This window comes from Martes martes (assembly GCF_963455335.1).
Source record: "Martes martes genome assembly, chromosome: 3".
Taxonomy (NCBI): Eukaryota; Metazoa; Chordata; class Mammalia; order Carnivora; family Mustelidae; genus Martes; species Martes martes.
Window position 1 is genome coordinate 73,852,573 of NC_137890.1, and position 22,713 is coordinate 73,875,285.

Genomic DNA, 22,713 nt, shown 5'->3' on the forward strand with positions numbered 1-22,713 from the left:
GTAAGGCACTTGATCTAATTCGGCTTCAGCTAGGACTCCCCGTTGGTCTAGAAGCATCAGCAAGCCTCTCTAAGTTCAAAGCCAATGACCAGTTACTTGTGTTCTAGGAGATGAGCGGCAATAGCTTATAAATAATGGGATACACTTTAAAAAATAAGAGAAACATAACTCCCCTTTTCATTTGTTTCATAGAAAGGATGCATTGCACTTTTGCAAGGCTGGACTAAATTTTAAAATTCTCAACAACCTGTTTCATTTTACTGATTTTTATCTTTACAAGAAGACAGCAAAGCGAGTCTTCACACCGTACAGATTTGTGTTTCATTACTCTCTGAGACATCCCAGTTTAGAAAGTGTTTTCCAGCTCCCACAAATGTGACCACTAGTGTTTCTTCAAGGGCTCATGTGTCAGATAGCAGCACGAAAATCCTGTGTCTGCGTTTTCTACATTGGAAATTGGCAGACTGAGAGATGAAGTCATTCACAAACACACAGGACAGCCTTAGAGAGTTTCCAGAGCTTCGGCACCTTAGGAACTGCCGTGCCCTATTCTTTGAGTACATAAAAGAAATGGTCCGGCCAACCTTTCTCTTCTGTCCTTGCTCGCTTAACACACCCATTACAGAAGCAAACAGCAAAGAAACCTGTTACCCAGTGGCATCCCTAGTCTCAGGTCATCCAAACAAAAGGGAAGGCCTCAGCCTCACCTGTTCCTCTCATTGACGTGGAACCGACCACCTCATAGAGCAGGACGTGCAGTCCCGCATCTCCGCTTCAGGTCTGTAATTGTTACGCCAGCAGCACGAGATAAATAAGCCTGAAACCCTCATACGCGTCGGATGTCATAGCCCCCGGTCTCCTGAGGACCTGCTTTCCTGTTATTTTTCCATTCTTGCTGGGGCTCGGCGAAGGGAGCGCCTTCTGGTAACCGTCATGCGTGCAGTACTCCCCTTGTTGAATGAATGGAACAGCTGAATCACTCCGACCCTTAGAAGACTCTTCGGGGTGTTCTAGTAGTTCTTCGCTCCAGCTAAAGTTTCCTTTTCTTTTACAGACGGCTAGCACCTTGGTTGTGGCTGACTCTAGAATTTCTGGAATCTACAGTTGCATGGCTTCCAATAAAGTAGGGACTGTGGAAAGAAACATAAGCTTTTATGTCACAGGTAAGCCGTATATCCCGTACTCCCGAAGAGAGCCTGGTGACCTCGCCGTCCTTTCAGTTCTGTTTGTCCTTAGTGCGCTTAGGGCCGGGAGGATTTTTATTTTTTTAAAAATCCCACAGAATTGTTAAACTTTGAGCACCTTCATCCTTGCTCTCAGTAATAGTATTCTACAGTATTACCGGATCTCCAAACGAGTTCTTTCTCTGAGGTCCCGTTTAGAGCTAGGTGTGTACGTCTCCCTCCCAGGCTGGATTGTGAATTTAGGCTCTTGTCATGTTCATTTTTGAGCTCCTTTCAGTACCTGGCACAGGGTCTGGGACGTAGCAGTTGTTCGGTAACAATCAAGGACACCAAACCTGTGATGATATGTTTTTGGTTTTGAAGCCAAGAAGCTAATTGTCTCACAACTTAAGTCATTTCTACTTTTGAGGAATGAGGCTCTCCTACAGAAATCTGAAACGGAGTTTGTTGACAGTAATTAATGTGCTGGGTTTTTGGGTAGCATTTACCCATTTTTTTTAGCCTGAAATATGATGGTCTCTGCAAATCTTAAACTTCCAAGGTACACAAATGGCACTCCCTAGGTCCCTCCGCGGGTACAGGAAGGAAATAAGTAGCTCAAAGTATAAAAACAATTGCCTGGCTCCGCACTCCCCCAATTTTCTGAGGAAACCCGGGCAGTTTGCCAGCTTTCTGGAAACTTCGCACTGCATGGGGCAGGCTGCAGCAGTTGCCTAGAATTCTCCAGAAAGAAATAGGTAGGTCTGATTGTATGAGACATAGCGGTTGTCAGATCGCAGGGAGCCTTCCGGCAAGTTAGCCAATCCTCAGAGAAACTGTGTTGTGGGAGATCTCCTGAGGTAGATTCTCACGGAATGTCAGAGCTGGAAGAGACTGGAGAGGCTATTCAACAGGACAGCCCCCTCACTTTGCAAATGAGGAAAGGGATTTGGAGAGGTGCAAAGGGACACAGCAGAGCCACCCGAGACCAAGTCAGCCCCTGTCCTCTTACATCCGAGGAGCGGAAGGGAGATCATCTCTGCATCCCTTCCAAGTAGGAAAAGTCCTTTATTTAGGGGAGGATTTCACACATACTGGTTCTCTAACCCATCTCGGGTGATTTAGACTAATTAGGAACAAAGGCTTGGACTGTCCTTTTTATTTGGTTGCAAGCAAGTTCCTATCCAAATCCATAGTCACTGTATGTATGATTGCAAATATAAAAGATGTTCAGAAGATTCCCGTTCTGAACATTCAGCAAGTTTCTACAAGTTTAAGGAGCACTAACTGTGAAGTTAGAACAGTTCAACTCTGCACTGAGCCCTTGAACGGATTACCACTGATGCCTTGTCTTTATAGGAAGACAGTTTTAACATAAAGGAGTGTTATCTGTACCCTAATATCAAAAGGCATATGCAGAAGTAATGTGGCAGATGAATTTACCAACGCCAAGCCAATGCTGTCCAATGGAAATATAAGCCACAAATGTGATATAAAATTTTTTAGCAAAACTATATTTTAAAAAATAAAAGTTAATTTTATTTAACCCAGTATATCCAAAATACCATTTCACCACGCAATCAGGGTTTTTAAAATATTACCCTGCATCTTTTTTAAAATTTTAAATTAATTGAAATAAAATTCATCAAATAAAATTCTGTTCTTCAGTCACACTAGCCACATCTTAAGTGCTCAGTAGCCACACATGGCCAGTGGAGAGTATGTATAGAGCAGAGCTCCAAGTCTCTGAGAAGGAAGGGCTGAGGTGGTCCTGGGGGAGGAGGGGATAAAATTGGAAGAGGTCAAAAGAAGAGGACAGGCTTGCCTTGACATTTTCAGAGCCAAGGCAAGAGTACCATTAGAGGCCCACAAGCTCTACACCCAACCACCTCACAAATTCTAAATGAAACAAACAAGCTGTGATGTTTCAGCTTCTCATGGGCAAAAATACCTCCATGATGACCTGAGGTGAGGTGCAAATTTAGAGTTTGGGGACTACTCACAGCTCCACAACAGAAAGTGACAATGTCTGGCGGTACAGAAGGAACACCCCACCCCACCCCCACCACCATCTTCTCCTTTGGCTCCTGGTTCTGTCCCACTACTGCACCTGGGTTTATGGTCTCCACAGCCCACATATCCAAGTGCTGCCCACACCCCTGACTAATAGTCTTCCCCGAGATCTAGAAGTGTGCACATGAATGGGTGATCTGACCTCAGGAGGACAAACCTAGGAAAGAGGTCTTTGACAGTCTAGAAGCAGACTGAGGATCACCTTTACAGAGAATTGTGGGATCCCAAGCATCTCGAGCAAGATATGGAAGTGGGGGAGGCATGCTTTCTTGACCCCACAGACTCTATGCTGTGAGGAGGGAGATAGCCGGAATAGAGCCTTTAGATGGGTCTGCTTGCCTGGGTCTGAAGGGAGTACTGGAAGTAGAGGTACCAAGAGTAGAGGGGGATGCTGTGCTCATTTCCTTATTATTCAAAGTCCCCAAGAAAGATGAATTGATGCCCAGTCTTAATTGCAACACCAATACCTAGCCTACCCCCACTGAGCTTTGCATTCGCTGCGTGTCTGTCTGTGTGCAGCGGTATTACTGACAAAGCTGATCACCTGTTCAGTGTAGACAGAGATGCCCTCCTACCTCCTACCACACTGTACAATGTATAACCATGGGATGGTTGAAACCGTTCCTAGATTTCAAGACTTGTCCACAGAAAGGAGCTATGAGAATTCAATTCAAACACACATACTTAAGGGTTACAGTGCTTTTCCTCTGGAAATTCAAGAGCTTTAAACATACACTGAAACGGAATGTAATTACTCTGAATTCTTTTCTGCCAATCCTGAAAAGGTCAAGTTTTTGGTAATCATACATTAATTTGCTTACATGTATTACTTTTTTAACGAATGACTACCCTTTTCCTCACTTAAATCGTTGTCATGAGATTTATTCTCACTGGAGATAAAACTAGACAGTCTTAAGGATGTTGCTCCTTACGTGTGTATTTTCTGCAAAGTGAATGTACGTTCACTCGGTGTTTATGCTTGACCTCGTGCAAGGACTGCTTTGAGAGATCTAAGATTCAACTGTTCTAAATCAAAAGATCTAGACCAATCTAGGGATCCTTATTGATCTTCATGTCATGCATGTTGCCCGTTCCTTAAAATACAACAACAGCTCACACAGGTTGCCTTCCAAACTGATGTAACCGAGTTAGTGGTGGCCTTAAGAATTCTCCACTGCTTCTACTCTCAACTTTGGTATTCCCTTGTAAACGGTATCTACTTAAAACAAGCAAAACTTTCTAGGAAGCACTCACCTCTTTAAGAGAGAATGTTATTTCTGTTCTTCAATAGAAGGAAAGCCTTCTTTATTACCACCTGACAAATGAGACCCCTCTCAGCCGGTTGATTTCTATGCTTGTCTGTTTCATGAACTTAATTCACATGGTTTGATCTAACCAAGCCAATATGCCCCCCCAGTATATGCACCTGTGTAAGTAGATTACTCCTCCCCCCAACCCTAAGTTGAATGTCTCTTCTGAGCAAAGAGGATTCTTCTCCACGATACCCCATAAGATGCTGTGAATGTCTATGCGTTAGGAGTGTTGGTAGGCGCCGGTGAGGATTGTGTTAAATCTGCCCAGATACTTAAGTGTGGGAAGATTTCTTACTTTCACTTTGTTAGAAGGCAATTCTTTGGGTCTGTTTTTGTACTCAGGCTGTTTAAAAAAAAAAAAAAAATCCACATGAATTAGAAGGAAAACTCCCTCTGGATTCATTAACTAGCGTTAGGACATTTTATTTATCATCTTCTATGGCTCCAAAGAGAAGGCCAAAGGGGTTATCCTGAGAAATGGACAAGCCTCTCTAAGAGGCCGTCCAGGAACACGAACCAAGTCAACTTCACGGACAGTGTGCCCCATATGAGAAGCAGACCTCAAAATCCAGTTGGTTCTTTTCTTTTCCTACGTGTGTGTGTTTGCTGTTCGCTAGCCCTCCGCATGACCATGGGTGTGTTAGCAATTACCGACGGTGACACAGGAACGGCACTGCCTTATCTCCCTGGTTTCCCAGTGTCACTAAATGCATTTTATTTTGAGATTCCTGGTGGTGCTTGGCAAAGATAAACAAAATCTTCCATCAGGAAACCTGTGAGCTATTTCCACAGGAAGTTTCAAATCACTAAAGTAAATAGAAACTCTACATGATCTCAATGGTGTTACTTGGGCTCGCTTGGGTTCTAATCACCAGGACCGGACCTCAAAACAAATGGAAAGCTTGTGGATGGTCTTTGAAGAAACGATTTGACCGCAGTCAGTGCACAATGCTTCGGGTATCTGTGTAAAAGTTGACGGCTGAGGTTTTACTCTGCAGGCTTGGAAAAGGTCCCAAATATAAAAAGATGCTGAATTAGAGGGGCTATTTCTGACACCTTATTGTTATGTTAAAAATGACTGTCAGCGGCTTCTGCATCTTCTGGCACATTCTTAGATATTCATTTTAAAAGCAGGAAAACCTCTGCTGGTCTCCTCTCTCTCCAGCCACTCACGGCTTCATAAGCCGCTGCTACCCCCTGCTCCCAGGTTTCAAATGAATACTTTGGCATTTCTTCAGACGTGACACTTTATAATAAAGCCAAAGCCCAGAAAAATCAGAAAAACAAGCAAAGTCAGATTTAGGAAAGAGTTGATATGATATCTAATTTTGGACTATTGTCCCCTTAAGGTTTAAAGGTTTCTTTATAGCTTTGTGTGCAACGGATAATAATAATAATAGCAGAACATAGCGCTTTTCATCTTCAAAGTACTTTGTAAAATGTTGGCCCAAATTCTTTGCTCAAATACAGATACGCCACTAAGTAACAAGCAATGGGAGGGTTTTGGGAGCAGGTCAGTTCGGGGCCAGCAACCAATTTTTTTTTTTTAATCCTCTGGGGAAATGGTCCAAAATGAGACTAGGGAACTCTGAGTACAAAAGCTAAGTGACAAGTCCAGAGTAAGAAAGCTGAGGGGGAGAGCTCATGAGGTGTTGCTGGAGATGGCAGTGAAGGTTAGCTGGGGATTGACAAGAGACAAATGGCTTTTTTTTTTTTTTTAAGACTTTGTTTATTTGTCAGAGAGAGAGAGAGAGCACAAGTAGAGAGAGTGGCAGGCAGAGGGAGAAGCAGGCTCCCGCTGAGCAGAGAGCCCAATGTGGAACTCGATTCCAGGACCCTGGGATCATGACCTGAGCCGAAGGCAGATGCTTAACCGACGGAGCCACCCAGGTGTCCCTACAAATGGCTTTTAATGGCATATTCACTTTTCAAAAACCTTTACTGTTTTTGAGAGGAAAAGTGATTTTTAAAAAAATTGTTCTCCCCCTCCCCCATTGCCTCCACTTTTGAAATCAGGCAACTCTTTCAGATTCGTTGGCTGCCTGTTGTTCTTTGACCTCTGAGTAGAATTATGTCCGTGAAAGGGGACCTAAGCAAGTACTGTGGCTAGTTTCTACCCACTGCGCCCACCAAGAGCAGGCAAGGTGATGGCACAGTAGCAGGCAGGGATACTGTCTGTCCAGTGGTTGGAAACTAGGGAAATCTGGTTTTTGTTTTTGTTTTTTTTTCCCCTGGAGAAATTTAGGATTAAAGTGGTAGCGACTGGCAGGACTGAAGTCTCCTGCCGTGTACTTGGGACTTCCCCTTCTCACCTGGTCACAGTGTATTTTGGATAAGTCTGACCGTAACACCACCCTTGGTTTTTAGTACAGATCCCTCTCTTAGGGCTTCCCTATTTCGCCCACTCACCCACCCGTAGAAGTTCCAGATGTATTACAGAAATGGGGAACATGGCTATCACCCCAAGATGTAAAACAAATAGCACTTTGAAGAGGCACTGGGGCAACTAGGGAAAAATGTGCCCTCCTAATAACCAGCTTGCTTAGTACCTGCTGCCTCGCTCCTGACGGAACGGACTTAGTTGGTTCCTACCTGGGTTTGATCGGTTCCCCTAACACGAAAAGAGAAGTATTCACCCTTTTAATGCCGACACTGAGAGAATGTGTCGGAACGGTTCTTAAGATCTGTGATGATCTCCAGAGGAGACACTGATTTTTCTATGGACTGAAGTTCTCTGTTCTTATTTTATAGACGTGCCAAACGGATTTCACGTTAACTTGGAAAAAATGCCTACAGAAGGAGAGGACCTGAAACTGTCTTGCACAGTTAACAAGTTCTTATATAGAGACATTACTTGGATCTTGCTGCGGACAGTTAAAAACAGAACGATGCACCACAGCATCAGCAAGCAGAAAATGGCCATCACGAAAGAGAACTCCATCACTCTCAATGTCACCATCAAGAACGTTTCCCTGGAAGATTCAGGCACCTATGCCTGCAGAGCCAGGAACATATACACAGGGGAAGAAATCCTTCAGAAGAAAGAAGTTACAATTAGAGGTGAGCACTGCAACAAAAAGGCTGTTTTCTCTCGGATCTCCAAATTTAAAAGCACAAGGAATGATTGTACCACACAAAATAATGTAAAACATTAAAGGACTCATTAAAAAGTAACAGTTGTCTCATATCATCTTGATTTATTGTCACTGTTGCTAACTTTCCGGCTCAGAGGAGATGCTCCTCCCAAAATGAATTTGGAGATGATAGGAGTGATAATGAGCTCCCGAGGTCCCAGCTCTGGGCTCCCCACTCGGGCTGAGGGCTCTGCTCTCTGGGGCCGACTTGGTGCGCCTTTGGATTTGGAGGATCCCTGCAGTGCATTCTCTGTTGTTCTGCTCTTTGCTGTCTTCTCCTGCCTGATAGACAACAACTTGGGACTGATCCTTTCCTCCCACTTTGATGCCAACCTCTCTGTGTTTTTAAGTTTCGAAGCTACGCAAACTGAATAATTTAAACCAATGCTGGTTTCTGCCAAAGATGGACATGAATAAGTTAATTTGCCAGCTCAGAACGAGTACAGCTGAATTTGAGACTCTTACCGGACCTCTGCCTGGTTTTATTTTGTACTATTTCATCTGCTCTCGATTTGTAAATAGCACCTGGAAGCAAGTGATAATGCTTATTTATTTGAAAATGCCTTTTTTTTTTTTTTTTTTTTACATTAAGCGCATTAATCTTAAACTGGAGCTTCTAAAATGGGCCCCAGGAGTGCAAGATGTTGGTGTAATCCATAGGTAATTAAAGCTTTATCACAGTATGAATTCAGAATGCCCACCTGGGTCAAGGTCACGTCCTGGCTCTGTGCACTCTGGGTAGCCAGCCGACTAGCCAGGGCAGGCTTCCCCCTCACTGCCTCTGAGTGGACTATCTAGCTACTGACCACATCCCCAAAAATGGACATCATGCCTTCATCTTACTTAGATTATATCCCCTGGTTGTTCTTTTAAAGAACCCTCTCCTATCTAATTGATGGCATTCAAAGACATACATACCACAATCAGGTCATCAAGGAAATCAAGGCTCTTGTGACCCATGGTTGAATGCATTCTTCTAAATGTAAATCTAGGATTTGGCCATTAAAAAAAAAAAAAAGTCCACTTTCTTAATGGGATTTTTATGGGGATTAAGAAATGGCAAAACTACAGAAGCAGCATTCAGAGCCTTTTAAAAACCCACCTCATTTTGGAATCAGGAGAGATGGAAATCTCCTCTCTCGAGCTTGCGTTTGAGGGGAAAGTGACTTTTTCACCAATTTACTATGCATTGTTCTGTTGTTTTCATTTATGATTGATCATTATATGTGCCTTGAGTGAACTATTGGAAAACAAGCCACAGTGACCGAAATAGCCACGGCTGAGAACACAGTGGCCGGGCAGCCCGATAGAAGGTGACAACTTCTCAGGCTTGGGAACTCACCAGACTGTTTCCTCCTCTAGGTAACAGCCGCTGTCCCACGGCTAAACTTGTCTTTCACGTGGGAATTGCTTTTGTCAAGTGTGAAAGAGTAAACAATAGTGTTTCCCCGGAATGCCAGTTTTATGGCGCCCCAAATGCTCTGAAAACAATTAGTAACCTGGAAGTTGTCAGCCCAGAGGAAAGAATAATCAATTGTATCTGGAAATGTTACCTATGGCTCTTTTGCCTGGCGTCTTTGTTCATTCTAAGCCAGCATGTTCCTTCAGGAAACAATGCCTTGGTGCCACAGATCGTGGGGACTCCATTTTCACTAAAGCCGAAAAAGCAAATGGGATGGTTGAGGGATTGCTTCTGAAAAGATGGTGACGCAGACATGCAGAAGCTATCATTGCCTTCCCCCTTGAAACCGCGCCTGCAATTTTGCAGGGAGGGGAAGGGTGTTAGTATTCCCAGGGGAGGATTTTAAGTACTTCCAAGAGATGATTTTAAGAATTCCACAAAGTAATTGTTTGCTATGTAATTCATCTCTCCAGAGAGTTTCAAAAAGAAAAATCTTTTGGGTGGGTTCTTTTTGTTTTGGTCACTCTTTGGGGTGTGGAGGAAGGGGAGGATCATGGGGGGAAAAAAGAGAGGAAGAAGAGCCTAATATGGAGAATGTCAGAATTGGAGTAGAGGGCATGAGGCTGGTTCCTCAGCCCCCAGCCCAAGTGAAGAAGAGAAACTATGTATTCAGGAGACCTGGCAGATCCTTGGGGCCATAACACTAAAAGCTGAAAGAAGAACCCGGTAGGGAGCTATCTTTGGCTATTGATAACCAGCAGAAATATTCTGTTAATTCTGATTTTTTCCATTTGAAGGGATCAGCTCCACTTTGTTAAGTTTGGGAAAGCAGCTACCTATTTCCATCAAATAACTTGGGGTTAATAATAAGGGTTCGATGTACTTTTCTTACCTAAAATGTCAACAGGTTATAAAGTATAAAGGGGAATTGATACAATGATTCCTTGATCAGTCATTGAGAAACCAGTCAAAAATGAGATAGTTCGCGTAGGAGAGCTTTTTTTTTTTTTTCTTCCAGAAATGGGTACAAGGAAAAATATAATACTGTGTGTTTCAGACATGTTTATATGAACTTTGTATTTAATTGAGAGTCCTATGTTTATTCTGCAGTCTTTTTGCTGCTTCTCTTGTCTGAAGTTTGTCTAGGACAGATAGGGCCTTTGAGAGTTCTCATGACATTTCTGTTAAACCGTTCTCCTTCATATAAGTGTTTGCTAGTACACCTGTCAGGGAGGTCAAATGCTGTCTTTGTTGATGATGCTGTAGTTTGTAGCTATGAAAATAATTTGGGTGTTGTAGGCCCTATATTCAGGCTTCCTTTTTATAATAAGGCCCGTGGGCAATGATTGATCATTTTATCATATTTACAGCATGGGAAATAGTCACTGTGATAGGGAAAGCTCCTAAAATAGAACTCCATGAACTGTGTCTGAGTTTTAAACGAGATATGTCGAATTTGGCTCGCCACTGTAATGGACATTACATGGGAATATGACACTGTTCTTCATTATCTCATCCTGTTGCACTGATCCTTTTGGAGTCTTTACTGTGTAAAAATGTCAAGATTGTAACAATCAAGCTTATGAAAAGTTATCAGGATTCAAGATTTTGATACCCGGCTGCATTTGCAATTAGGAAACACCATTTGACAGACTGCACAGAAGGCAAACAGAAATGTTGAAATGGCTCTGCCTGGTCGTGGAGTGGGGTGCAGAACAGACTAGAAAGATACACGGACAGAAGGCAAAAGAGCCGTTGTGATCACTCATTCCACGCTCTGAAGAGTTTCTAAATCAGGGCCCTCCTTTCAACGCTCTTTTTAGCCTTCCGATTTCCTTTTGTATAAAACGAGGAAAGAGCTAGGGATGCGCTCTGGAAATCAAAATTTAATGAGAAAGCTGTTCCTCCGTGAAAGGTATAGGATACTATACTTTTTAACCTGAGATTTTGGAATTGCTCAAATGAATGCTAATCCTGAGAGTTTCCCTGCAGGAATAAAAAGAGAAAGGTTTGGGGCGTCGGCAGCAACCCTGTGGGGACACAGGGTCAAGCCACTGCACTGTGTCACCTCTCCTAGCCTTGTAATCGCTCCTAAACTGCTTTCACAGTGTTAGTACACTAAGATGAGGAAATCCGCAGTGGTCGGAGACAGCTCAGACTGTAATTGAAGCCAGTGGCACAGAATGTGTAAGTCATGCCAAACGCCTTTTGATTTCTGTTCCAGGATGCGCAACAGGAGGGGGTGAAGACGGTGACTCGGGAGGGTGGGAAAGACGTTAGGAGTTGTCTTTATTCTTTTTCCTTGGAAGCTCCAGCTGCCAATCCAGCACTCGCCTAACTAGAATGTATCCACATCAGCAGGACTGACTACTTTGTTAAATAGAGACACTGTACTCAACTGGGGCCTCTGGGGGTACTGCTGTTCCGATGTGGGATTTTAATGTTGTAATGTATTGCATCCTAATGTATGAAATTCATTTTGTTGTACTATATTGGTTGGCATTTTATTAAAATAAATTGTATTGTATCATATTTGTATGTTTTAAGAGAAAATAATATAAAATACAATATTTGTACTATTATATAGTGCAAAAACTACAAACCTATGCCTCTGCCTCTTGAATTAATCCTTTGGTTGCTCGCACTGGGGAAGGGAATGGAGGAAGGAAATAATCAATAAAGCTTGCAAAGTTCAAGAAATTCTCCTGTTTGGTCTGCTGCCTCACACCTTAGGTGACTACAGAGAGCTGAGTCACACAGACATGGCCTCACAAACACATCAAGAAAAATACGTGCAAAATTACATTAAGCTCATCACTCTAATAGGATATCTTTATGTAAAAATTCACTCTAAGCCTCCAACCAAAAATCGTGGTTTTCCTGTTTCGTTCCTCGTAGAGGATGCAACATCCTTAGGTCTCGGAAAAGCTGCTCTCACAGAAAGGAAGAGAACTTGTTGGCCAGGCGAAACCCATGCTACCGAATCCTATAGCACTTTGTTCTCGATTTTACCGTGTGTTCTAACAAACGTCAGTACACTAGAACTTCCTGGAGATGACGCAGGTTACGCAGAGAAGAAACATTGAGGGAGCAAAATAGGAATGAAACCGTATAGTGGAGTTTTGCTGTTTGTATCTGTGAAGTGTTTCTGTGCATGTCTAAGAAGGGAACACAGGTGACGAGGATTAACCATCCCCTTTCTTTATTCACTAGATCAGGAAGCGCCACACCTTCTGCGAAACCTCAGTGACCACACGGTGGCCATCAGCAGCTCCACCACCCTAGACTGTCACGCTACCGGCGTCCCAGAGCCTCAGATAACCTGGTTTAAAAACAACCACAAAATCCAGCAAGAACCCGGTAAGAGAGCTTGTTTTCCGTGACGTCCTCTTTCTCATCATCCTTTCCTTCCCTCCACTGTCCTCTCACCTGCCTCTCGGACCTCTAGAACCTCTTGGCAGTAGAGCACTGGTTCATGCTGAGAGCAGCTTTAAGTGAGGGATGTTTGAGCCCGTTCTTCTGCACCTTGCAGAAAGATCTGCTTTAAAGGGTGCCTTCGTAAAGAGATGCTAATAGCCCCTGAGACAATGTGTCTGTTCAACTTGACAACAGGGAAAGTGAGGAGTGCGCTCCTTGGTTTGAGCTATGGCAGAACTTTGAACAGCTGGTATAGACAGGAAGTCCAGAGTTGTTTCATAATCTTTTAAATGCACTTATTATCAATTTTCATGATTTGGTAAAAAGAAGAATATTTTAAATGAGAGAATACCCGTTTAAACAAAACAAAACGAAACAAAACAACCAGTGAAACTAATGGTCACGTGTTAATTTTCTTTCAAGAAAAAATACATCTAAGAACAACTAGGCTTAAATCAGTAAGTATCAACGCTCTCTGCTGCCTGCTTCATGATTTTGTCATGAAGATTAGAATGAACTTCTTTATAATCTTGCTTGATAATCCCATTTACATGAAAAATAAAAGTGTATCACTTATTCGCAATATCCCAACAACCTAAATCAAATGACGACCTTGAATGGTCCTTGAATGTGAATTCTCTATGCAAAACGAAATCTCCACTGGAGGATGAGGCACAGAAAGCGCTGGTGGTAGAAGAGCTCTGATTTTAAGACGTCTTAGAAACGCCTCACCCTAAGCTGATGCCAGACTAACCACATCACGTCCCTTTTCTCCACCGAGCAGCGCTGTTCTGTCATACTGATGTCATTCACTTCATCATCCAAACCAGAAGCTGCTGACCTCCCCTTCGTCCTTCTCTCACCTGTCACCAGGCTGAGCAGGTTATGTCTACTAACTACGAAATACTTCTCAAGTCCCGCCTTCCCTCTGCTCCCCTGCTGTCCCTCTGTGGGTTCAGGAGCTCACGATCGGTCTCCTGAACGTCTCTGGACTGATCTCTCTACCTCTTTTTTCCTCTCTCGGAATCTTCTCCGCACAGCTGGATAAGATCTTGGCAGCTGTGACCACCCCACTTCCCTGTTTCAAGTCTTCCCCTGGCTCTCTATCCCAAGACCAAGTTCAAGCTCTCTCACAGACAAGGCCCTCAACAACCGGCCTTCCCTACTTCTCCAGCTCTATGCTTCCCCTCCCCTGTCTTGAACCTTATATTCTAGCACTTGCCAAACCCTTGTGGATCACGGTACACACGCTTCTTCAACCTCTCTGCTGTTTTTGTTCCCGTGTCCCCTCTGCCTGGAGTACCTTCCCTTCATCTAACGCCTGCCTGCCCTTTAACACCCAGACTGGGTGTTCTTCTTCTAGAAAGACTTATTCGGCCACAGCAAGGAAAGGGCAGATCCTCTAGTGGTCTTTATCATTTATAAATGTTTCTGTTCTGTCTTACTGAGTTATTTTATAATCATCAGTTCATCTGTGTATTATCCCTGCGTACTTCTACTGCTCTTTTTCCGTACTGTATCCCTACATGTTTATCATCTTACCATGCCTCATCCTGAGGGCAGACTCTAGATCTTTTATCTGTTTTATCTTATTTGTATCTAATTTCTCTTTTTATCCTCAGAAACTGGCATAGTGCTTGGCAATCAATCAATGTTTCATGAATGAATAAATGAATGAATGAGAGTTTTTCAGAAAATCTTACTCTAGCCTTAGCAAGTTCACCTGGGAGCATGAATGCCTACACTTAGGGGTGGTTGGGGAAGCTGTATCATAGAATTTTTAAAGCTGAAGGGATCTTTGGGATATCTTTGGTCCCATTTGTAGGATAGAAAGTTTAGGCCCAGTGAGGTAAAGTGATTTGCCCAAGATGACACACTATTAAGATGGGCAATTTCATAGAAAATGAACGCTTGAGGTATTATTCCTGAGGCATTCTACCTTGATGTATTCTACCAAAACCAAAAGATGAATACAAGGATAAATAAATAAAACGGTTTGTGTAACAGTACCTGTAGCATCCTCCCTTTAGAGGTTCGGAGTTCACATTAGTATGTTAAAGATGCCAAGAAGCGGGGCACCTGGGTGGCTCAGTGGGTTAAAGCCTCTGCCTTCAGCTCGGGTCATGATCCCAGGGTCCTGGGATCTGCCCCGCATCTGGCTCTCTGCTCAGCGGGGGGGCCAGCTTCCTCCTCTCTCTCTGTCTGCCAAATAAATAAATAAAATCTTAAAAAAAAAAAAAAAAGATGCCAGAAGCCGTATATTAAAGAAATCAGGTAAATTGCTTTAAAGTATTCCCACAAATAACTTGATCATAAAATACATTTTATGAGATTAATGTAAGGTGCTGGGTTCTTTGAAAGAAGTAAATTTGGCTTGTGTTCAGTTTTCATACTTTGGATGTGGGTTAAAGAATTAGGGTTGAGGGGCGCCTGGGTGGCTCAGTGGGTTAAAGCCTCTGCTTTCGGCTCAGGTCATGGTCCCGGGGTCCTGGGATCGAGCCCCGCATCGGGCTCTCTGCTCAGCGGGGAGCCTGCTTCCCTTCCTCTCTCTCTGCCTGCCTCTCTGCCTACTTGTGATCTCCGCCTGTCAAATAAACAAATAAAATCTTAAAAAAAAAAAAATAAAAAAGAATTAGGGTTGAGGAGCACCTGGGTGGCTCAGTGGGTTAAAGCCTCTGCCTTCAGCTCAGGTCATGGTCCCAGGGTCCTGGGATCAAGCCCCACATCCGGCTCTCTGCCCAGCAGGGAGCCTGCTTCCTCCTCTCTCTGCCTGCCTCTCTGCCTAGTTGTGATCTGTCTGTCAAATAAATAAATAAAATCTTAAAAAAAAAAAAATCAGGGTTGAACCAGTTTCAAAAGCTCATGGCCATTCTGGGACTAGAGGGTAGACAAGGCAAGAGGGAATGCTAAGGCAGTTACTACAAATGGAAAAAGATTATGAAGTGTGTGGGGCGCCTGGGTGGCTCAGTGGGTTAAGCCTCTGCCTTCGGCTCAGGTCATGATCCCAGGGTCCTGGGATCGAGCCCTGCATCTGGCTCTCTGCTCAGCAGAGAGCCTGCTTCCCCCTCTGTCTGCCTGCTGCTCCGTCTACTTGTGATCTCTCTCTCTCTGTTAAATAAATAAATAAAATCTTCAAAAAGAAAAAAAAGATTATGAGGTGTGAGGGAAGGATTGAGTCCTACCATTGCCCTCATGGGTCAGGGAATTTGGGCAACTCACTTATCCTTCCTCTCTGAGCCTCTGTTTCCTTACGTATACAATTGGGAGAATACTGACCACAGAACCATGTGGCAAGGTTTAAATGAGTTAATATCACTAAGCCTGCCCCTAGTTATGGCTAAGTAAATGCTATCTTCTGACCCACTTCATTTACATAGAAATTGGCCAATGAGTTGTCCGAATTTGTTGGAAAGTATCAGATGAGTTAATTAGTAATTCAGCTCAAAGTGAAACACTTCTAAATCCAATAAAGATCTCTTCCTTCTAGCTTTCTTTGATCTTCAGAAGGCCAAGAGAAGAATATCTAAAACAAGTCTTACATAAATACTTATGTAAAATCTTTTATGAATATCATTATACTATGCTATTGTTGGCATTTATGAAGTTCAACTGTACTAAGTCATCCATTTTCTCTTCTTTTACTCACTCCTTAAAACTGCTATAGCCTTTTGGAAAAGAACTTTTTAATTCTCTGGAGATAATCTCTTACATGATTGTAGTATTTATAAATTTTCATATATAAGATTTCCAATTTGAGGCATCAAATTCAGCAGCCAACGCAATAGGCTCTATGACTATGACCCGGTGACTATGCATGGGGACATCTTCAGAATTCTTTTGCCAATTCATCTTCTACCAATTCTTTATTTATTTATTTTTTAAACCTATGGGCAAAGATTACAGGTAACCAGAGTGACAGTCCTTGACTCGCTGGTTATCCCAAAGCTGAACTGGGAAAACACCAAGATCGCAGCCTAGAAAAGACTGAAAACTAGTCCATTTTAAACTAAGCCTTTGGAAAGCCATATTGGGAATAAATTTTAAATAAAGTTTAAATAATTAATTAACTATATATTTCATGCGATATCTTTACAAATACCAAATATAGAATTAAATATATTTAATGAAATATATCATTATAAATATATTTCATTTATGAATATAAATGATAGAATTAAATATAAATAAATAATGGTTTAAAATTAATTAAGCTACTTATTTAAAGTTTAAAAATCCAGAGAATACACGGCCCATCCTTGAAAGAGCTGTAACGCATGGCAACTCAAAAAAACTGATATACTGAGAGGATTTTAGTGGCCTTGGGTCTGGGATGGGATCTGGCCCATCATCATTGCCATTTGTTAAATGACAACTTACCCTATTCCAAAGAAAATAGGAGAGAGGAAGCAGGGCACACATGAGGGCTCATGCTCGGGCCAAGGGGTTATAAAACGCCTACCGAAAGACTTTATGGGAGAGCTTTTCTCCTCCCTCCTCATTTCCTTTCAGGAAGCCCTTCGGTGGGGCACAGCCATTCTAGAGAAGAAACGCAGCTTCAAGAAAACCTTATGAAAGCTGCTGAGTAGTGCTTTCTTGGGCCAAAGGGCATCCGCAGGAACCAGAGGGAGGCTACGCGCACAGGCCCAGGAAAGCATGTGCACGGGGGACACGAGGCAGTCCCCAGCAGGGCACCCCCCGTAAGCCGTGCGGCCCCGCGCACTGATAGGTGGCCCTCCCGGCCCCCGCGAGCACCTGCCGGCTTTGGGGGCCTCCACGGAGCTGCGCGCTGTCCCGCGCGTTGCCATTTCCGCCTGCAACAACCCCCCCCGCCCCCCAAAAAAAGAATCTTTGCTTCTCGGCCAGTGGACCCCAGAGGCTCCCTCCACTAGGGATCCTTCTTTCACAGTCCAGTACATGGAGACCCTTCCCTTCAAGAGCTGATTTATTTACCATTCATGCCATAGACTGTGTCACTTACTCCCTTGCTTTATGTGGGCTTGTTTGGAACACCTTCGAAGATAGTGATAATATCTTAATAGGTCTTCTTTATTAAAAATAATAAAAATGTATTGAGCCCTCCCCAGGAACCAAGGCACTGTGTGAGATTTACAAATATCTCATTTACTTTTCACGACTGTCATCAGAGGTAGGTACTGGGCTTCGATGGCGTTTCGCAGAGCTAGTTTAATTCAGCAAGCGCTGAACTAGGTACCTGGTCCTGTTCCAGGCATTTCACTTACTCATCATAACAATCCTAAGAGGTTTGATAAGTTATGATGCCTGTTTTACAAAGGGAAGAATGAGGAAGTGTAGACGCAGGAGAAATAGCAGACTAGGTCACGGAGCCTGCGCCGAGCGGTCTGAGGCTAGGACCAGAGGGTGGGACACCACACTCTGCGCGCTGAGCATGGGGGCTGACTGCTGGTGCACATCGCTCCCAGGAATACACAAGCACCACTTTTTTTTTTTTTTTTAATAGGCTCCATGCTGAGCATGGAGCCCAATGTGGGGCTTGAACTCAGGACCCGGAAATCAAGACCTGAGCTGAGATCAAGAGTCGGTGGCTTACCTCACTGAGCAACCCAGGTGCCCCTAAGCACTTTTAAATTACCTCATGGGTGCTAATAAGCATATTTTTAAAACAATGGATATTTTCTCATTTCTAACCCTTAAAGCTTAAGCTTCCCAAAGACTATAGTTTATTTTTTTAAATGTTAAAAATTTACAGCATATTAAAAATATTTAAAGCACTTTTTTTAAGAAGGCTTGCCCATGGAGCACCTGGCTGGGTGGGTAAGGGGACTCTTAATCTTGGGGCTGTGGGGTTCAAGCCCCACCTTGGGTATAGAGATTACTCAGAAATAAAATCTTAAAATAAATAAAATGCAATAAAAGCAGACATGCCCTGTATGAAGTTAAAAATTATTTTGAACCCAAATCCAGTTACTTTTACGTTTTAAAAGGTTCAGAATTTATTCCATAGCAGCCCAACACTCTCTTAGTCACTGAACAAACATTTGTAAGGCAGTACTTCGTGTCTGGTGCTGTGTAGCCTCTGCCAATACAGCAGTGAATGAAAAAGCTAAAATCTGAATGATCAAATATCTAAAGTAATTAGTTTATGTAGGTGTTTAAATGAACACAGCCTCTTCAAGCCACTACCACGTGTGTCCATTTTCTTCACAATCATTGAATAGTGAATAGTTGGGCACCAGAGTTAATGAGTCTAAACGTGGAAAAAGGTGAATTAATAAATGGGACAAGTCGAAAATATGTCTCCATCACAGGATTAAAATATCTTGGAATACATTAGCTAATTGAAAAAATACATCCCCTCTGCTTCAATTTTCCTACTTTCATGCGGCATATGCAACAATATTCCTTGTTCACTGAATATGCAGAATGCAAATGAGATAAAGAGGAACTAAAGGCAGGAGAACTTGCAAATTAGACTGAGGGAAGAAGCCACTTGGAACTTTTAGGAGGGGCTGATATGGTGCAGAGCGTTGAAGAGAAAAGTAGTTTGAGGCCTGTTTACTTCGAAGAGACAGGTGAACCAAGAATTGATCAGCTAAAGCGAGTAGAATTTCAAGGACTGGGTGGGGAAAAAAATGTCATATGGAAGGCCCAATAGCAAGTTGGAGATGGATTCTATTGGCCAGTGGCTGCTTGGAGCATGATTGGATTCTTAGGGGTATACAGAGAGCAAACTCCTCTAAGAAATGTCCCTTTCCTTTGGGTTAGACACGTAAAGCGTTTGTACCCAGTCTTGGAATCATGGTGCAAAGTCATCTTGGAGACCGCACGTATGACCTCCTGGGTGTCATCGTTACTTCTCCGGCCATCTGCCCAAGGGACCTGCATTCCTCCAAAATGATCAGAACGTTGCCTTTCTATCTCCCATGCTTCCCAGATTCTCCACCGAGTTCCTAAAAATGTCCAAAACTGCAACAGATCTGAGCAGGTGGGGCCATCGGCAGCAGTGTGGGGACACTCTACAGACACCAGGGCTGTGCGGAGCAGATCCGCAAGGCCTACCTAGCCTCGTGTTGCTTCCACACAGGCCAAACCACCTCCCAAGTGATTGGGCAGAGTAAACGGGGTTTCTGAAAAAGTCATTAAAATGCCGGAAAAAGTAACAAACTTTCCTTTGAAAATATTTAAGAGGACAGAAAACAATGCCGCTCTGAGATGGTTTCTAGTAAAGATTCCCTAAACTGTGAAACCATCAGCAAACTATTGCTTAAACTGAATTTCTATGCAAAACCTTTCAGAATATTTTAAGATCAGAGCACTACACCTAGGGGAACAGCAGAGAGTTTAGAAGGAGTAAATTCCTTCTTAAATAGCCTGAAGCTGGAGCAGGAGAGAATTGCTCTGACCCCCTATTAATATTCCTTCCTAAATTGGATTTTGGTCGCTAAGACCACTTATCTAACGCCCCGAAGGGGACAGCTTCCCTGTCACCACTAGATCACAGACACCAAATACATGTACCTGTAGAGCATATTCAGACTGAGGGGACCAGCTGTCCTTGTACTGGGGGCTGGGGGGGTGGGGGGCGGCAGAATGACATCTGAAGGGCAAAGTAGCTTTCAGAGATCTAGGAAAGACCTGAAGGAGGGTAGAGGAGAGAACGAAAACGGATGTGAATGCCTAAGGATAATCCTAAGGATAATCAAGTGACTCCCTGTCCCCTTCAGGCTGCAAGAATCAGCAGCTTCCCTTGATTGCTTGGTACTAATAAACATCAGAAATGTCAATTATCTTTTGCAAAACTTGAAGAGTAATTGCCTTCTCTTTCTTATGAAATCCACCCTTGTGGCGTATAATGAATGAATATGTGTCCAAGATTCCTGATATACATGGTGCATGGGAGGGCAAGCTGGCTGCGCTCTCTATCACCCCCACTGAGCCCCATCAGTCCCCTGATGTGACTGGCTAAGCAGCTGCTCTCACCGTTCCTTTCTCTCCAGTATGTCTTTAAGGTAAGGGGTGGGGGGTCCATGTACCCAGACCAAGAACCCCCAAGCTTCACACATGGCTATCCCAGGAGTTCCCCTCCCTGGCCAGAATCTTCCAACAAATTCTCAAGGCTTAGTTGTGCCCCCAACAATATAAGCATAGGGGACCTTCTGAACATGTAGAACCAAGACTCTGTTCCTTTCTAAGGATAAACATCCATTTAGAAGGTGAGGAGAAAGGAGTGGCGTTAAGGAAAGAGTACAGTGAAGTAACAGCAGGGGAAACGTTTCCTTGGTTGGCACTGCCAGAGTTCAGAGCTGCAAGCCCAACGCCAGATGAAAGAGGAACCCTGACTTTCACCATGGCCTCGACACGGTGGAGAAATCAAGGCTGTCACTACGGACTTCTGCAATTACTTGCCGATGTCGGGCAGGTTCAGTGAGACTGACAAGCACGGCTATAGAGCTCTCTGGTTCACACTCAGAAAAGTGAAGTGACCCGTGGGTAGAGTCCCATTTTGTAATGAAAATCACTAGAAGTTACTTATGGAGAATCAGTCCTGACACCCCAATCTATCTGTGCACTGAGATAACATCCAGCTTATTTAGGTATTGTATGTTCTTTAGATGTAGCTAATCCTATCCTAATGCTTTGCCCAAAGAAAATTTCTTGGATGTGCTTTCCACCAGCCCAGAAAAGCCTCCAAACACAGACCGTGTGTGAGCCACAGCAAGACCCCACTGAGGGAATCAGACACACTAAGTTTGCATAAGCCCATGCATATAAATGGCGGGGCTGGTGGTTCAAGTTTGGTTTTGTGCCTTTTAAGAAGTCCTCTTGATTTTCAAATGAAAAATTTAGACCATAAGAGAGGGAAAAGAACTGGAGAATGTGAGCATCGTTTTAGAAAGCGCCTCTCACCCCCTTTTCTTTATTATGGCAAAATGCACATAACATAAATATTATCACTTAATCATCAACATGTACAGTTGGGTGACACTAAGTATCAACCATCAGCACTCTCTAGTTTCCGAACTTTTTCATCACCTCAAAGAGAAACCTTATACCCATTAAAGCTTTTGACTGTGAATGAAGCTCAATTTTTTATTCTTTTGTGACGTCTCATGACCCATGGAACTGTAGTTTGAGCATGGCCAAGGTCAGCAGCCTGTTTTGTCTGCTGAGCATCTAGGGCTTGAGGGACCAGTAGCAGAGAAAAAGAAATGGGGAATGAAGAAGAACGAAGAGAAATAGAGACATGCAGGTGTATGGTGGGGGAGGACAGGTGGAATTCCCTCCCAGCAGTCACCCCCAAAGATCCTAGAGATCTCAGGGCTGCACCTTGTCCAAGGTCACTAACCCCAAAACTAACAGCCACTGTCTGGGCACTTAAAATGGGAGGCATCTCCATCCCCAGTCTCCAGTTTTCTGCTTACACCAAAGACCACCTGGCCAAAGAAGGAAAAGCCATACTCTGCCTTAGATCATACTGTACCTCCATCTCTTAGCAGAACAATTAAACGAGGCTTTTCTACTCCATGTGTCCAGAATTTGCACTGCCTCCGCTTCCCCCCAAGTACAAACTTGAAACAGTTAAACCAGGACCTGCAGTGATAGACGGCAATGCATCTGGCGACTCCCAATCCAATTAAGGACAACATGCACACAAATAAATGTCTTCACAGATGACCTAGTCAGTGGACTTGGGCATGGCTTGCATGACTGCATCGATGCTGATAAAGTCAAACTGAGAAAGTCCATTCCTCCCCACCCTGTGTTCAAGTGCTTCACTTTTGCATTATCTCCGGCTAGTAAGCAGCCTGAAGCAATTAGGTTACATGTTAGTTTAAGGAGTTATCTCATTCAACCCAGTCCTAAAATAAAGCAAACCAAACATATATTGTGTACCCCAACACACACACGTGTACACACACACACACACACACACACACATACACACACTCTATAGGGGGCCAGTCTTCTGATGGGATGGATTTTGGTTTTGCCTTAATCCAAAATTATACAATTTTAAATTATAAAATTATAAAATGTTATGAATTAATAATTAATTATAATTATAAAATTTAATTATAAATTATTGTGAAGTACAACTTTTCTCCAAAAATATTTCATCATTGTATGGCCAAATATTATGAAACTTTGCAAATGTCTAAGTATTCGGAGACGTATATATCTTTTAAACTTTTATTCAGTGGCTCTTTGCTGATGGTCTGGAGGACCATCGT

The 22,713-nt window shown here is 43.2% G+C and overlaps 1 protein-coding gene across 1 annotated transcript in view; it reads left to right on the top strand.

The window, feature by feature from the left end:
- Positions 1-22,713, top strand: part of FLT1 (fms related receptor tyrosine kinase 1) — a 179,219-nt gene that overhangs the window by 88,661 nt on the left and 67,845 nt on the right. The window contains exons 12-14 of the mRNA XM_080797935.1: positions 1,055-1,163; positions 7,301-7,609; positions 12,299-12,445. Coding sequence (XP_080654061.1) covers positions 1,055-1,163; positions 7,301-7,609; positions 12,299-12,445 — 565 coding nt within the window. The remainder of the gene's footprint in view (positions 1-1,054; positions 1,164-7,300; positions 7,610-12,298; positions 12,446-22,713) is intronic.